Raw genomic sequence first — 19,150 nt, forward strand, 5'->3', positions numbered from 1 at the left:
TCTCTTTATAAATATTTTAGAATATCCTATCCTCTGGAGCAGTCATTCTTAAACCGGCTGCTATTTCAGGAATTAACTGGCAAGCTTCTTTAGAGATAACTGTTCCTTCCCATTCCTTCTTTCAGACATTGTGGTAGGTCTCTAGGGGCAGGAAAAGGGTAAGAGAGAGCAAAAAACGCTATGCAGTCTAGAAAAATCTAAAGATGATATGGTTTCAACCTTCCTTTGTTAATATAATAACACCACTCTGATCAAAAGAACAATATTAACCCATGACAATGAAAAACTAGTGTTCAACACTTCATTTTTCTTGTCATCCAATGTGTTATGGATTTTTTTTATGTTTAAGTTATTTTCTTTATCTTACTGCATAGAAAATCTGTGCATCTGTCATATTTGCTACATCGAGCACAAGTTATTCCTGGTTTATAAGGCCTTCTCGACAGAGATCCTCTACAAAAAAGCAGAAAACATTTAGTTAGAAAAAGTCTCAAATTTCATCATTTAAATAATATGGCTACCAATTTTTAGTTAGGTTATAAAGGTGATTTAATTAAGAAAATGGACTTCAGGAAGTACTGAAATTGGAGATATAATCTTCTCCTTTTTCTCCCAAGACAATAGTCTCTTCTGAAATGAATCCCCATGTCCTTAAAACAAAGTACTGTAATTTAAGTTTGAGCGAGTTTTAAAGCTGCTTTCATTTTAGTTTGTAGCAAAATTTTCCTTTCAAAATGATGTTATAGAATATTTTATAATTATTTGCTTTCTGCTTGGTACAAATATGTGAAAAGTTCTATAGAAATGATATATTAATTTTCTGAAAAGTTTGCAAAATCCTGAAATGCCTATTGTCCCAAAGACCCAGCTGCATGATTTACTTAGAGGTCTGCCTTAAAAATAAGTAAATATATAAAAATATATAAACAAGCAAATAAATTTAAATGGGATTTTACAAATTTTGTTTAATCCATTGTACAGAACAGAGGGAAGAAGTGAGAAATTATTACATCAATTGCCCAGAGCTAGGTAAGAAAAAGAGGTCCGAAAGTAGATACAAACTGGGAAGCTTATATGAAGGATTTAGGTTAAGAAAAAGGGAAGATAGGCAGAGAAATTATATTTAACAGGAATACTTATTCACTCAGTGTGTAGGTGGAAATTTTAAAAACAAATGTTAGGCACGGATGCCCCTGGTTAGGTCACTCTGGGCCATCTGGAAGAAGGGTGAAACCTAAGAAATACATATTTGCAAGCCTGAATATCAAATTTCTGAGTCATATCTTATTAGAAGTTTTTGGTGACACCCAGTAAGGTATCCGATACCCATGAATAGCAAGCTTTCAAGTCCATCAAAGACATCGAGTGGTTTGTAGTTATTTGCAGATCACACATTGCTTCTCTAAAGTCACTGCTCCACTATCAGACCATTTCAGAAAGAAATGCATTTTGTTTAGATCTTAGCCAGAACACTAGCCTTTCAAAAATTCAGACTTGATCTAGTTACCTATGCCTACACCCTAGCCTACTTTTCCTGCCTTAACCCTTTATCACTTGAAACAGATGCCTCCAATACAAAAGCAGCACTTCTGTCTTTAGGTACCAGTGATGGAGGACCTTGCCCTTGAACTTATGCAAAAAGCTACTCACTACAAAGACTGCCTTTAAAACCTGCAGCATAGGCCAGTCACCCCATGATCATAATGTCTGATGACTGCAGCCTAGAATAACTTCGGAAAGGCAAATAAAATATATCTCTCTATATATATCTCTCTATATATCTATATCTATATATATCTATATATATCTATATACCTCAAAATAAATAAATTTACATCATGCTAGAATACAATGGGCCCTCTTTTCCTAAGATTTGAATTTCATATCACTATTTATATTATATAGAAATGCCAGACTAATACTCTCCCATGCCAATCTTTTTCTTGTTCTGAGTCTGCAAGAAGTTTAACCTAAATCAAGTAGAGTCCGAATCTACAGTACAATTCCACAACAATTCCACAACTGAATTGGAATTATTGGGCTGGATTAGGAGAAAACAACAGTTAAGTACCTATTACCAGCAAGGTCCATTGAAATTTCATAGCTGCCCTGGCAGTACTTGAAGAAACAGACAAATTTCTCTTTTTTTAGGCATTTGCTTTTTCCAAGAATCAGCCTAGTGGTTTGCTGAGACCAAGTCAAGACTGAACAGTCCTCTGGAATATTATTTAGACTCATATCTGGCCATACCTTCAGTATATTACCACCTATAGGATATGTGTCCAGGCCCTAGATAAGGACGCGTTGCCTAAGTGGCCTAATGAGTAACTATACACAGGTCTAAGCCCAAGTCCATTAAAAGATCATTATTCAAATTTATAATAGAGCTATACTGTATAGATCATGACCTGAGCAGAAACCAAGAGTTGGACGCTCAACCAACTGAGCCACCCAGGTGCCCCAAAGCTTTCTGTAAAACTCAGTCACATCTCTTCCCTTCACTCTCATATCTTGTACCTATAGGTCTAGGGACCACAGTTAAACACCAATAAAGCTCCTTTGGGATGGATATTATTTAGCTGCACCATCCTTTAATCCTCTCCAAGATACCATCTTCCTTCTGATTGTGCCTTCTTATTCACTTTGGCACCTAGGTCACCATCTCCCTTTTCAGTCAAAATTGTCCTTGTCCCTAAATTTGGGACATAGATGATTACAATATGCTTATGGATGATTCATCCAATAACTTGGTCTGTTACTGGATGTCTTTACCATCTCAAACAATAGTCCATAATCGTTGCTTTTGTAGCCATATTCTAGATCTTGTTATCCCCTAAAACTATTCTACCTCTGAACTCCCAAAATCATATATTCCATTCACTGACTGTAGCCTCCTAACCTTGCAGCTTGCTCACTCATGTACTACTGCCATATTTCTCCATTAAGTTCATTGGTACTGCAAGTCTATTTTTCTGTCTATCCTATTGTCTCTTCTCTATTGTCTGCAAGTCTATTTTCTCTCTGTCTATCCTATTGTCTCTTCTCTATAAAGCTTTGCATATTATCTGGCTAAAACCCTAAAACTCTCTTGTACTGTTTTCCTTTATGTCTACCTGAAAAAACCCCAGTGTTGGAAAAAATGACAGAACCTTACTATCTGCATGCTCCATGTCTACTTCAAGGCTGCTGGGTGTTGCTGGGGAAAAATCATTATACTAGGTAGAGACTCTTTCTATGTTTCTCTAGTCAGCTTCCTCCCTCATTTTCCATAATAACGCTTTCAAACCTCCCCAACCCTCAAAATTCTAGCTTCACTGTCTCCCTCTTTATTTTCAGGATATGATCTGTCCTACTTCAAGTGAAATATAATAGACTTTAGATTGGAACATGAGAAATTTTTTGTCACTAAATATGTTAAATTTTTCCCTTCTTCCTTCCTTTCTAATACAACTGAAGAATTGCCCCTCCTCCTTTCTAAGACTAATCTCTTTAATACCATTCCATTTTCTCAGGAACTTGTATCTTTACATATGTATACACACACACACACACACACACACTCACACTGCCTTTGTTCTTTATAAAGCATTACTTTTATTCTGTATTTGACCTTTCATGTTAATATTTAAATAGGCTCACATCTTTCCCACTTTAAAAACAAAACAAAACAAAACAAAATAAAGGCAACAATAAAAGAGCCCTCAATTCATTATCGGTTGGCATCAGTTTCCTCAACCCCACAGAAGTGGCTCTTCCTATATTTATCAATGAACTTCTCTTTAATCTGTTATTTTGAAGTCCTTACTTTGCTCAACCTCTTAGAATTAGAAATTTTGGACTACTACTTCCTTCTAAAAACATTCTTTCCCCCACACCTCCTGTGACACCATACTCTTCTGGTTTTTTCTCCTACCTCTGTGGTCATTCTTGGGTTCCTCCTCCTACTTCATCTCCCTCTAATTGCCCTTAAATGTTGGCATGAGATTCTGGAGGGGCTGTTCCCTTTTTTACTCTATATCGCTCACTAGACAATCCCATTTACTCACATGATTTCATGTGGCATGTACTCTGGCACTCTGCATCTTTATTCTATGCCATGCCTCATTCATGAGCTTCTGACTCATATAACCACCTGCTTATTGAATCACAGCCAGTAAATCACAGCCAACTCAAATTCATTATGTTCAAGATGGAATTCATCATCTTCCCTCCCAATAGGTTCAGTGTTTCCCATTGCAGTTAATGGCAATACCAGTCATGCCTGAATTATAATTCTGAGAATCTTCTTTGGCTATTTCCTCTCTCATTACTTTTTGTAAAGATTTATTTATTTATTTATTTATTTATTTATTTATTTATTTATTTTAGAGAGAGAGAATGCATGCAAGTGAGGGGAGGGGTAGAGGGAGAAAATCTTCAAGCAGACTCCCTGCTAAGCAGGGACCCCCTGAAGTAGGGCTCGATCCCATGAGATCATGACCCCAGCTGAAACCAAGAGTCTGATGCTTAACTGACTGAACCACCCAGGCGCCCCTCCTCTTTCTCATTACTTAATATAATGACCTATAAATCCTGTTATTATTGCCTTCTGAAAGTGTCTTAAATACTTCTCTGATCTCAATCCAGATATCCTTTTTTGATGTTAAAGCAAATAAATAAGTAAAAGTAATACATGTATAATACTTACAAGTATATGGTGGAAAGGAGGAAGCAGAAAAGGGCAACCTTAAAGGGGGAAATGTCTCCATCCTCCACTTTCCTTCTGTCTCCCCAAAGATAACTTCTGTTTAACCATAATAACGCTTTCAAACTTCCCCAACCCTCAAAATTCTAGCTTCACTGTCTCCCTCTTTATTCTCAGGATATGATCTGTCCTACTTCAAGTGAAATATAATAGACTTTAGATTAGAACATGAGAAATTTTTTGTCACTAAATATGTTAAATATACCTATTCCCTTCTTCCTTCCTTTCTAATACAACTGAAGAACTGCCCCTCCTCCTTTCTAATTTACAATTCCTTACCAGAAACAAGTATTTTTTTCATAAAAATTCTCAGTACTTATATATTGTGATAGACTGCTAGCTGTCAATTTAAATATCTCTTAAAATACAGAAATAACAGTATTTTAGCTTGCCACATTAATGGCTAACCTTGCTATGTTTTCCAACTTCCCTTGCAACTTAGATGTGGCCATGTGATCAATTTTATATCCAATGGAATGCAAACTAATGTGCATGACTGCCCACTTGTGCTTTAAGAGATGGTCATGCTGACAACACGTTTCTTTTGCCTTACTATGAGCTTAAGCTAGCCCTTATCTGTGACGTGGACTTGATCTGTAGACATAGATTCTGCCTCCAGGGAATGGTTAAAAAACAAGATGGGAGCAACCTGGGTCTTTGAGTGACTAGTAGAGCAGAGCTACCCGCCTACCTGAAATTTCCCATTTCTCTCTTCCTGAATCACTATATTTTCTGGTAATGCTAGCTGCTATGACAAAAGACCCAATCTTACTTTTTATTGTTCTGCATTTTACTTTTTCATCTAACAAGCGCGACTGGTACATAAAGACACCAGTATATTCAATGGTTATACAATAATGCATAGTAAATTAATTGCTCAGTCTGCTATTACTGGAGTCATTAGTTTTATTTTTTTTTATTTCAGTTTCATGCTATTAAAACATTCTAAAATGGGTATCCTTGTATATATATCTTGGCCAATTTTCATGAAGATATTAATAAGATAAAATTCTAATAAGGAGATTACAAGATCAAAAGGTAAGTATATTTTAAATTTTGTTATTCTGCCAAATCCAGAAAGATTATACCAATTTATTGTCCCATCACATGTGCAGAGTATCAATTAAGCTTTTCTTTTTTTTTTTAAAGATTTTATTTATTTATTTGACAGAGAGAGACATAGCGAGAGAGGGAACACAAGCAGGAGGAGTAGGAGAGGGAGAAGCAGGCTTTCCCGCGGAGCAGGGAGCCCGGTGCGGGGCTCGATCCCAGGGTCCTGGGATCACGACCTGAGCTGAAGGCAGACGCTTAACGACTGAGCCACCCAGGCGCCCCATCAATTAAGCTTTTCTATCTTCTCAGATGGATGAGTGAAAAGTAATAACTTATATTTGTTTTTATTTGAGTTACTTCAGTTATGAAGGAGATTGAATATTCTCTTCATATGATTAATGACCATATTTTTTTCTTTTCAGTAAATGACCTTTTCATATCTTCTGCAAATCATTCTTTTGGGTTGTTTCTCTTTTTCTTCATTATTTGTATGAATTCTTTGTAAATTAATGAGACTAACTGTGCCATATAGTCCACAAATATATTTTCCCAGTATATTATTTTTTCTTTGGCTATATCTATGGTATTTCTTTAGCCATAAATTAATTTTAAATTTTTATATACTCAAACGTATTCATATTTTCTGGATTTTTATGTTCTGCTTGGTAAGACCCAAGCTGTTGACCAATATCTCTTCATCTTGGCTGAGCCCAGACTGCAACTGTGTCTTCTCAGCACTGTGCAGCTTCTGAAATTTCTGTGCAGGTCTTCAGCTTCCAAGCAACTGTTCCTATTTAATCTCTCCAGATTCTTGCCTTGAGATGTATAGCTTAGGAGTTGACCAAGGACCCATAAAGAATTTTTACAGACTTTTGGGAGTCCTTCTTTTCAGCCCTCTCCTCTTTGGGATCCTAGTCCTGAATATAAGGCGTCTTAACATCAATAAACACTGATATTTCCTTTGCTCAGAAAATAACACATTCTTTGCTTGGATTCTGTTTCTCTGGCTATGGTTTCGAGAATTCTCTCAGAGAAAACCAAGGCAAATATAAGGTTTCTACTAAGTTCTTTTCTATTTGCAAAGATCATAGCCCTGCATTGGTTATTTTGTAATGCCTAAGCAATTATATTATGTTTTGTCTGATCTTTATAGTTATTTTCATCAGGAGACTAATTCTTATACTAGATTACATAATGTCCAAAAGCAAAGTGGATCAAATATTTAAAAGTTAAAAAGATAAAGAATTATTAGAAGAAAATGTGGGATAAAAATACTTTGGAAAGATTTGTCTAAATAAGACACACACCTCAAAACCCATGAAAAAAAGTATTGATTCTTTTTTCTAATAACAAAATAATTCTCTTTGGCAAAAATAAATTGTATTATAAAGTCAAAAGTTAAACATCAAACTGGGAAATAAACATATTATCTGTGAATGACATTACATGAGAGAACTAATTTTCTTGCTATTTAAACACTCTTACAATTGAAAAAAAAATCCAACAACTTACGAGAAAAATAGTGAATGTATAGGAACAGTCAGGTCCCAGAAAATAAAATCCAAATTTTCTGAAAATTACAAAAAGATACTAAACTCATATAAAATAGGAGAAGAAAATTAAAAATATAATGAACTTATATAGCAATAAAGCAAAATGTTTGAAAATATGTTAGTAAAGGAATTGAAAAATAGTCCCTCTCATATGTTGATGTAAAAAAACTGTATTAGAAAAATATAACTATTGGAGAGCCTGGGTGGTACAGTTGGTTTAAGCATCCAACTTTTGGTTTCAGCTCAGGTTGTGATCTCAGGGTCATGAGATTGAGTCCTCCAACTGGGCTCCATGCTCAGTGCCGAGTCTGCTTGAGATTGTCTCTCCCTCTCCCCCTGCCCTTCCCACTCTCTCTCTCTCAAATAAAAACATCTTTTTTTAAAAAAAAAGAAAAATAGTGTGACTATGATAGATATTCAGTAATATTTACCCAAATTAAAAGTACATATCTTCTTTGACCTAGCAATTCCATGACTATGAAATCATATTAGTATGATACTAACTCATGTGAGAACTACATGTCTACCTGGATAATTATTGCTTGAGATAAAGCTAATAAAAGAGTCTAAATGTCCATCAAAAGGAAAGGATTGTTTATTGCTTTTATTTTTAAAATTTTTTTTCAAGATTCATTTAATTTATTTTAGAGAGAAAGAGAGCATGGCAATGAAGGGGCAGAGGAAGGAGGAGAGAGAACCTCAAGCAGACTCTGTGCTGAGCCCAGAGACTGGTGTGGGACTCATCTCACGATGCCAAAATAATGACCTGAGTGAAAACCAAGAGCCAGACACTTAACCAGCTGTGCCAACCAGGCACCCCGACAGCATTGTTTAAATAAACTTTTGCACATCTATTAACAAAACCAAACACTGTAAAGTTCTTAAAAAGAATCTGGAAACTCTTTGTGTACTCAAATGGAAAGACTTCCAGTGCATATCACTAAGTAAAAAAAATTAAAGAACACCACAGGAAGTGTAGTATGCTTCTGTTTGAATTGTGGAAACACACACACACACACACACACACACATATAGATACACACACAAAGACAGATATACTTATGTATATTCACAGAATATATCTTTTAGGATAAAATATTGGGGAGGGTAACTGGAAGACAGAAATGGGAACATTACTTTCTCCTTTTGAATTTTCTATCATGAATTTTCTATCATGACAATGTATCAAGTATTAAACATATTTTATTAAAATGACCTAAAATTACAGTCCATTGAAAGTAATGAGAAAGAGGCGATACCATACAAAATCTTAAGGTCCAGCAGAAGTTGCAATAAGAGGAAAATATATAACTGTAAATATCTTCAATATTAAGTAGGATTAAAGATAAAGAAATGTTGTATACCTTAACAAAAAAAGCAACATATAACAGCCTCTACTCTTAAAAAATACTTGGAAGATTGAATATCACAAAAAAATAAAATAGAAAACAAACAAAGAAATCAGAAAGTATGAATAAATCTGAAATCTTTTCTTTTGAAAGATCAATAAAATAGATTAAATCCTTATGAACTCCATTAAGAAAGGAAGAAAAATAGTCATTATTAATATTTCTCTACATTTACTTTGCCTATAGTTCTTTTCTGCTTTTTTCCATATAGAACTTGCACTTCAATTCTTTTTTTTTTTTTTTAAAGATTTTATTTATTTATTTGAGAGAGTGAGAATGAGAGAGAGAGAGAGCATATGAGAGGGAGGAGGGTCAGAGGGAGAAGCAGACTCCCTGCTGAGCAGGAAGCCCGATGCGGGACTCGATCCCGGGACTCCAGGATCATGACCTGAGCCGAAGGCAGTCGCTTAACCAACTGAGCCACCCAGGCGCCCTTTCACTTCAATTCTTCCCACTTCCCTTGTATATTCTAATATATTCTACCTCTCTCTTTTTTATTGATGGTTTTCTTTAGCTTATAAAAATGCATTAGCAACCAAGGTTATAAAACACAGCTTTCATTTAACTCTACACACTGACCTCTTTTTCTTCTCTCTGCTGCCCAACATCTATATAGAGTAGTATTTTAATTTGGCATTATTTTTCAAACTGCAAGTCACGAGCCCTTAATAGTTCATAAAATCAAAGTTAGTGCTTCACAGACAATATATTAAAATATGTAATAGTTGTACTAAATTGTGAATAAAATATTATTTCATATAACATGTTTTTATTTTAAGGATACATATTGTTTTATAGCTATTTCCTTCCAGTTATATACGTATTTCATAATTTTAAGATGCACATCTTCTCATATTTTACCATCTCTTCAAACGAGATACATGTTATTGATGGTATCTCAAAATCACAGCCAGGCAGTGAATGTGATATGGTTGTCACTGAACATTTGTGAACTTGTCATAGCTCTTCATATTGTCATTGCTTCAAATGGTTATATGCATTGTTTGCACTTAATGTATTTAAACTTCTATTCAAAATGTATAAAATGATTACAATATGATATATCATTGAATCATAAATTATTATGTATGCAGGAAAGCATGGAAAAAGAACAATCTCACATATAATAAAAAGAGACTGATGGAAAAATAAGTCTAACTGTTATTTTTTAAAAATGCCAGCACATCAACATCACTTGGCATCAGGGAAATACACAAATCAAAACCTCAATGAGATACCACCTCACACCAGTCAGAATGGCTAAAATTAACAAGTCAGGAAATGACAGATGTTGGCGAGGATGCGGAGAAAGGGAACCCTCCTACACTGTTGGTGGGAATGCAAGCTGGTGCAGCCACTCTGGAAAACAGTATGGAGGTTCCTCAAAAAGTTGAAAATAGAGCTACCCTATGACCCAGCAATTGCACTACTGGGTATTTACCCCAAAGATACAAATGTAGTGATCCGAAGGGGCACCTGCACCCCAATATTTATAGCAGTAATGTCATAAGAGCCAAACTATGGAAAGAGCCTAGATGTCCATCAACAGATGAATGGATAAAGAAGATACATATGTATATGTGTGTGTGTGTGTATATATAATGGAATATTATGTAGCCATCAAAAAATGAAATCTTGCCATTTGCAATGATGTGGATGGAACTAGAGGGTATTATGCTAAGTGAAATAAATCAATAAGAGAAAGACAATTATCATATGATCTCACTGATATGAGGAATTTGAGAAACAAGACAGAGGATCATAGGGGAAGGGAGGGAAAAATGAAAACAAGATGAAACCAGAGAGGGAGACAAACAATAAGAGACTCTTAATCTCAGGAAACAAATTGAGGGTTGCTGGACTGGAGGGGGGTAGGAGGGGTAGGGTGGCAGGGTGATGGACATTGGGGAGGGTATGTGCTATGGTGAGCGCTGTAAATTGTGTGAGACTGATGAATCACAGACCTGTACCCCTGAAATAAATAATACATTATATGTTAATTAAAAAAATGAAAAAAATGCCAGCACATTTCTAGTTTCTCTCTTACCTCACTAGACTCTCTTTATACTCTTTTGATAACTCTTTGCTTGAAGTTGAAATACTGTAGTGATGTAAGGCTTAGTCCTTAAGTCTCTCCTGTTCTATTTTCCATACTTTCTTTCTCACAAGGTAATCTCATGCAGGACTAACTCATTTCTACCCCAGCATCTTTACCGGCAGTTCTTACTACTTAGGAACCTATCCTAGACCTTCATCTGACTAGCCCCTTCGCATGATTCATTTACATTTCCCACATTTGTCTGTCTACCCAATGTGTCTGAAAGAGAACACTTGATCTTTCCCCAAGGTCTACTCACTTGCAAGCCTTCCCTATCTGATTTAATGGTATCACCACTCACCCAGTTGCTCGGGTTAGACATAGATATCATCCTTGATCATTCTATTCTATTCACCCCTAGAGTTAAACCAATCAGCAGGTATTATCAGCTCCATCTTCAAACTATATCCTGATCTGACCTTTCTTCACCATTTCCATGTGACAACAGGCAGAATTCAGGTAATGGAAGTATAGGTGTTAACAGTGGTAGAACAGAACTTTCCTCTGAGCAGTCATTCTGGGACAATGGCTCACTTACTTCATCCTGTGGCTGTGCCACCCTCTAGGACAACTGAATCTTCTACCAGATCCTCTGTGTCCAGCCAGCAGATGAAAGAAGATCAAGAGTGTGAAGGATCATGTGGGAAGTTTTTAAAGGCTAGGTCTGAAGTGGCCTATATTCCATTGGCCAGAGCTTGTCACAGGGCCCCACCAAATTTCTAGGGAGGCTGGGAAAAATATATTCTAGCTATCTGTTTATGAAGTAAAGAAAATGGCACCACCTGCCAGACTCTATTTCTTTAACTATTAAATAAAGAAAATTTTCTTTACTAAATGCTTTTGGACACTATCATTTACTTCTTTTGGCATTAGATTCAAGTCATTTTCCTCAATCCCAGATCTCTTACCTTACCTATTGACCTTTTTTTCCCCTCTAATACACATCATCTATGCATCAAAGCTGACTGCTTTTAAATCTATATTCAGGTAATTGTTTCTATGATTTCATACGTGCTTTTACAACAACTCCTTTCTATTTAAAATATACATATGTATGTATTTTGTTAATGTTGCTTTTTATTTATTTACTTACTTATTTATTTGTTTATTTTTACATATATCCTTCCCAACAGAGTATAAGCGCTTTCAGGATAGACACCATATAAAAAAATATGGAATTCTCTTGCCTAGTCAGTGTTTGGTGTACCTACTACAAATATATATTTAATTAAATGAAAGGTCCTGCAGTCACCTACAGATACAACGTGTCCAAAAATAAACAAATCCTTTTCCTCCATACTACATCTTTTCCTAGCTTAGTTTATAAAATGACCTATCACTGAAGCTTAACTTCTCATGGTCATATTTGATTGTACCAACTCCAATATCTAAGTTCAAGACTAATCTAATTGATATTTTTAAAATTATACTTTATTTTGTTTAGAAATATATGAGTCGTATCTTTGAAACTGAAGAATAATCACTAGAATTGATATATGTAAATATTGTTTCAGTTCATTTTTTCTGATCCTTATGAGCTATCTTAATCTTTATATGAGTATTTTATAGATTAGAAACATTCTCTTTTCTTTTATTATTATTTACATTCCATTTATTCTTCTCTGTTCTTTAGGAGCACCAATTTATAGATTTTATCTGCCCTATATATTTCCTTTCTTTTTTCATACAAATTTTGATTTCTATTCTTCATCTTTGTGTTCTGAGAGAATGTTTCAAGGTTGTCATTGATTTATATTTTCTCTATGGCAAATCTGTTTTATTCTTCCATTCTGTGTTAGTTTCCTGTGGCTACTTTAACAGATTAGTATAAACTGGGTGATTAAAACAACAAAAATTTATTCTCCTAGTTCTGGAGACCTGAAGTCCAAAATCGAGGTGTTGGCAGGACTGTGCTCCCTCCACAGACTCATGGGGAGACTTCCTTGACTCTTCCAGCTTCTGGTGGCTCCAGAAGTCCCTTGGTTTATGGATATATCATTCCAACCTCTTCTATGATCCTTTTGCTTCTTCCTCTTCTGTGTATCTAAGTGCTGAATCTCCCTTTCCCTCTCTTAAGTGAATATATGTGATTGCATTTAGGGCCACTCAAATATTCTAGGCTAAGCTCCTCCTTTTAAGATCCTTATCTTGACCACATTTTTGCCATATAAGACAATACTCATTCTTGCCATGTAAGTTAATATTGACAGTTCTATGAATTAGGACCTGAATATGTCTTTGGGGGGGCACCAATCAGCCCCTACACATTCCAATTTTCAATTTGTCTCTCTTATATTCATTTTTACTATTTCATAATACTGTGATGGGTTAATTTTTCCACTAACTATTCTTAAGAAAGATAGCTACGACTGTCTACTTTGAGTACGTATCAAATAAAACTTGGACTGAGTTGACTAATATATGTTCTAACCTAGATCCTTCACGGGGCAAACTTGCCAATATTTGTATCAAAAGAAAAATGGTTGATAGAAATTCCAAGACACAGAAGCTTATGGGACAGGTGGGTGGAAAGAAGAGTAATCCTATCTTGTAGCTTCATACTTATCACTATACTTACGGGGTACTCCTGCATTCACTACTGTTATTAAGGTCACCAAATACCTTCATCCTATCAAATCAAACTGTCATCTCTCCTTCCTCATGCTTTTCATTTCTTCAGAGGCAACTCATACAGTTAACCACTTTGGGCATATTGACTCATGTTTTTCACTTGGCTTCCAAGTACCCTTACCAGGACTGTTTAGGGTTTCCTCTTATCTCCTTTGTCTAAAGTTGAAATACCGTAGTGTTCCAGGACTTTATCCTTAAATTAAACTCTATACTCTCACATAAGGTGATCTCATTCAAGACTGTAATTTATTTCTATCTCAGGGCCTTTATACCAATAGTTTCCTCTGCTTAGAAACCTATCCCAGACCTTCATAGAACTTTCTACTTCTCACGATTCATTTCATTTCCCACATTTATATTTCCACGTAATATGTCCAAACCTAAAACACATTTCCTGTTGTTCCCTATCTGAGTTGATGGCATCATTATTCACCCAGTTGTTCAAACTAAAGACATAGGTATCATCTTGGATTATTGTATCCCATTTATCCCTCAAGTCAAATCCATCAACTAGTATTATTAGCTCCAGATAACTTCATTATATATGCAGAAACAGTCCTTTCCTCTCAATTCCCATTCTATGGTAGGCAAAATTCTAAGATGGACCATAAGATCCCTTCCCCTGGTATACATGTCTTGCATAATTCCCAGGACTTTACTTCCATTATTAATAATTTATGTTATATGGTACAGTTGACCTTAAAATAGGAAAATTATCCAGGTGGGCCTGACTCAATAATTTGGGCACTCTGAAAGCAGAGAGTTTTCTCTGGCTAGTCACAGAAGAGAAGCCAGAGATTTGAACCATGGGAAGGTTTTGCTGACTTGAAGATGGGGGGAGCTTTGTGTTAAGGAATGTGGGTAGGCTCTAGAAGCTGAGAGCAACCTCTGGCTGAGAGCTAGCAAGTAAATGTGGTCCAAGTCCTATAACCATATTGAACTGAATTCTGCTAACAATCGGAATGTGCTTGGAAGCAGATTCTTCCCTAGAGCCTTGGAGATAAGAACTCAGTCAAGTTCTTGATATTGGCCTTTAAGACCTTGATCAGAGAATCCAGCCACAACTGTGCATGAACTTACAGCCTACAGAACTCTTTGATAATAAAAGGGTACTGTTTTAAGTCACTAAATTTGTGGTAATTTATTATGTAACAATAGAAAACTAATGCACATGCTAAAACCCTAATCCAAAATAGACTAGGGGCACCTAGCTGGCTCATTCAGTACAGCAAGCTACTCTTGATCTCAGGGTCATGATTTCAGGCCCCACAATGGGTATAGGGCTTACTTAAAAAAAGAATACCATAGTCTATAGCCTGTAATATAGACACAATCTAATTGTGCTTACTTCCTCTTTGTACCCATATTTCCCTATACTCAATGCTCAATACAATAGCAAGGATAACTTTTTTTTTTTAAGGTTCTTTTCAAAACATAGATAAAATCATGTCACTCACTTGCTTAAGACTTTCCATTGACTTGGCCATTACTTAGGATAAATTCCAAAATCCTTAACATGCTATTTGGTATAGCTGTCACCTAACTTTCTACCTCAACTCCTACCTCTAACCAGTTATTCATTTCTCAAACATGCTAAACTCATTCCAAGCTCAAAGGTTTTGTATATGCTCTTCTTTCTTTCTTTCTTTTTTTTAAAAAGATTTTATTTATTTATTTGACAGAGAGAGACACAGCGAGAGAGGGAACACAGCAGGGGGAGTGGAAGAGAAGCAGGCTTCCTGCTGAGCAGGGAGCCTGATGCGGGGCTCGATCGCAGAACCCTGGGATCATGACCTGAGCGGAAGGCAGACGCTTAATGACTGAGCCACCCAGGCGCCCCTACGCTCTTATTTCTATCTGAAATATTCTTTAGTCATCTTCAGACTAAATGCCACTTTCTCTTATAAATACCCTATCTATATTCCATATTCCATCTGCTTATCTTGCTTTATGTTTTATGGCATATTTTATTATCTAATTAAATATTATTTATTTGTTTATTTATTTATTGTTTGTCTCCCTTCCAAGACTACAAATTAAATATGGTTCAGCCTTCTTTTGTCTTGTTGGTAGATAGATCAGTGCCTTGTACAGAGTTGCTGACTGCATAAATGAAGACTAGTGACCCAGAGGGAACCTCTTTCCTCCCTTAATTCAGTACCTGGTTCTCTGAATTTTCAATACCAATCAGCAGTTAACTTTCAAAAGTTTCTCCCTGTAATAGATATTGTCCCAATGCTTTCAGTCTGTAGGAATGAAAGGAAGCCTAAGAAGTTTTATAATGACTCTACATCCTGGACTTGTTTTGCGTGACTGCGTTCAGGGTCACAAAACAGGGTCAGGAAGGAGATTTCTCAGTTTAATTTGATTTACATCATAGTTCTTATTTTCCCTATCCAGAGGAATACAATCAGTAATAAGTAATCGATGGTTTTTTGTTTGTTTGTTTTTTCTTTTTGGTTTAGTCCCAGAGCATTTTATTTGGCAGAAATTCTTTTTTAATCCTAGTGTGTAGTCAATGTTTTACTGTTTCCTTGACATATTGATTAGGATATTTTCTCACTTAGTTGGACATTTTAATAATATTACTTATAGTATCATCTTGACCTATAAGAGAACTTCAGACTTTCCAACAAAACTCTCCAGGGATGGAGGCTATTTTGGAAGGTAGTTATTTCCCATCATAGAAAGGTATTCAGGTGTAGGGTAAATAATCACATGGTAAGGGGAAATAATTCAAATTTCTTCAAAAGAAGACTTTTGAAGTACTCTTGCATCTTTGAGATATTATGATTTTTTTATATGAGACTAGCCTCAAATAATAATGCAACTTGTGAAGGATGGTCAATTAAAAGTGTCTTTCAGTTGCAAAACTGAGGCACTCCTGAAACAATTCTTACAACATACATTTCAACACATCTAACCTTATTTTTGACTTTTACTATAAATATGGGAATAAACTATTTTGGAAAATAACTTAAATCCTATGCTAATTAGGCTAGATATTGTGAAATAATACTGAAGTTAAAATTCTTTTAGGAAGTAATACTTGGCTAATCTGAATGTTAAATCAATATCTCCAAAATATGGCTTTTTTCATTATAGAATTTAAACTATTTCAATTTAAAATCTTCAATATCTTATATTTAATTCTTTTACAGTTCACAAAGACATTTAGAAGAATATTTTGAAAGTAGGAAAACTTAACCTTGAAAAATTCCCAATTTATTTTTATATTCCTTTTAAAATTTAAAATAACTTACCCTGGTGCATAGTTGCATATGAAAATCACTGCATATTTAATACGTCCAACTCTTGTACATGAAGTAACAGCACAACCAACTTTGTAAGATGTGTCCCAAACAAGCTAAAATAAAGTTTTCAAAGAAAACAAAATTTGATTCTAAACATTTACTCTGTCATGTTATAAACAATAATATATTCAATTCACAAAGAACCATTAACCAAGCAATTTAAGGAATATAAAGTATTCTTTATTTGGATGCAGGTAGAGAATTGTCATAGATTTAGGGAAGCATTTCCCAAACTCTATTTAGAGAAACCTTTAGCAGGTTTTGCCTTAGGATAAAGAGTTTGAGAAACACTGATCCAGAGAGTTTTAGAGCCAAAGGCACACATACTGAATCAATTTTCAAACTCCCGTTGAATCTGAGAGTTCTAGGTTATTGACAGAGAGGAAGAGGGAAAAGAGAGGAGATGTTTTAGAAGACTGGAAGTTGTGACTAGCAAGGAGAAAAATGACATCAAGATTACAGAAGGGAAGGAAAAGCAATATAAGAATAGAGAGTAATTGAATGTGGTCAGCATTTCTCTTCTTTTGTTGGGCAAATTCCATTATAAAATAAAATAGAGTCTGGGCCTGCAATTTAAAAAAATATATATAAAAGAGCTGGTTTCTATAAAAAGAAAAACAGGTCTTGAATTGGAGTGACAATATGAGAATGACTGAAGATATTCCAGAAATTCTCTGTATGGCTTTAGTATTTCTAATACTTCCACATAACAAAAAAGTACTTGTCTGTTAACATCTGTGGAAGAGAGAAACAGTTTCTGGTCTCCTTTTCTCTTTATCCCAAGCTTTAGTGGTTTTAAAAATGTGATTCTTAAAGAAATAGAGTGATACATTAAAAGAATAGAAAATAGAATGTCTGCAGCAGTTGAAATGGAGTTAAGCAGGTCAAATACAGGAAACAAAAATGTCTAGGATACCAGAATTAAAGAGTAAAAAATAACAGGAGTAGATCATGGAGTAGACTTGGTGAATTTGCTGGGATTATTAAAATCATATTAAGAAGTCTGGCTTTGATATGAGTGAAACAATGGAGAACCACTATAACTTTCTAGAAGAAGAAAGAATGGATCAAACGTCTTTTGAAACATGATTCATTTGATGGAACTTAAAGACATGAATTCAACATGAAAAAATTACAAGATTTTAAGTTCTGCATAAAACATGGCATCATAGTCTATTGATTGAAAAATAATCATCTCTTAAATCAGCTTAGAAGTTCAACCAATATTTTGATTACTGATACAAATATTTCTAGAAGACCAAAATAATGTTATGTTCTTGTCGTGTTGAGAATGTATGGATAAGATAACTCTCTGTACTCAGTGTAGTATCATATGTAAATAGATGATTATAAATAATGTGATAGTGAAATAGTAAGTGTATGTAGAGGAAATAGCAAGTGGTTCAGTATTCTTGGAGTATAAAATGTAAAGGTGGATTGTTAGGAGACAGAAAATAAGGCTATTAATTTGCTATTAAAATGCTTTAATCAATCAGTTATACACTGATTGTGTACTGATCTGTGCAAAAAATATCAAGTCTTTTACTTATGTTTATAGTCAATAATTTAAAGATAATTTTTATTTGCTGGTTTCTTCCTTTTCCAGTGTGTGTCTATTACTTTTAGAAAAGCACCTTTCATTTCTGGGTATGGAGATGAGATTTACTACATTTAAAGGAATGTTTTAACTGTATGGTTCACATAATAGATGGAAGTTACAGACATTTTGAAGATCTAGGACTGATTAGAATTTTGACTCTATTAGAAGTAATAACTTTACCATTTGAGGTTATTTATAAAATTGAAACACAATCAATAAAAACTTGGTAGGAAAGCAATTAAGGAGTCTATTGAATTAATATAAAAATTAGATACCTGTTTATAATTAGAACAGTCACTAGAGCAACTGTCATTTTCAAAATGGTACTTTTTCCTCTCTTCATACCAACTTCTGATAGCAATACTTGCAGTGAATTCATTTTCAGGTCCGACCCATATATTTTCACCAATACCATTAAATTTAGGATGGGCCATGTTTAGTTCTTCTAAATGATTATTATGTTCAAACACACATTTTTTCCCCCATGCTCTAGCAGTCCGTGACAAAGCTACATCCCAAGTCTGAAAAAAATGCAAAAAGCAAAGAAAACAAAATAATAATAATGAGGGTTTTTTGTTTAATAATAATGAGGGAGAAGCGGGCTCCGTCTGAGCAGGGAGAGGAGAAGCAGGGAGAGCCCACTTCTCCCTCTGCCTGACACACAGGGAGCCCGATATGAGACTTGATCCCAGGACCCTGGGATCACGACCTGAGCCGAAGGCAGATGCTTAACCGACTGAGCCACTCA

The 19,150-nt window shown here is 35.0% G+C and overlaps 1 protein-coding gene across 1 annotated transcript in view; it reads right to left on the minus strand.

Moving 5' to 3' along the window:
• Positions 1-344: 344 nt before the first annotated feature.
• The window catches only part of GLIPR1L2 (GLIPR1 like 2), a 21,362-nt gene continuing 2,556 nt past the window's right edge, over positions 345-19,150 (minus strand). The window contains exons 2-4 of the mRNA XM_032420300.1: positions 18,678-18,923; positions 16,752-16,855; positions 345-453 (exon numbers count right to left, since the gene is read on the minus strand). Coding sequence (XP_032276191.1) covers positions 345-453; positions 16,752-16,855; positions 18,678-18,923 — 459 coding nt within the window. The remainder of the gene's footprint in view (positions 454-16,751; positions 16,856-18,677; positions 18,924-19,150) is intronic.

The sequence above is a fragment of the Phoca vitulina genome, unplaced genomic scaffold (genome assembly GCF_004348235.1).
Source record: "Phoca vitulina isolate PV1807 unplaced genomic scaffold, GSC_HSeal_1.0 scaffold23, whole genome shotgun sequence".
Classification (NCBI taxonomy): domain Eukaryota; kingdom Metazoa; phylum Chordata; class Mammalia; order Carnivora; family Phocidae; genus Phoca; species Phoca vitulina.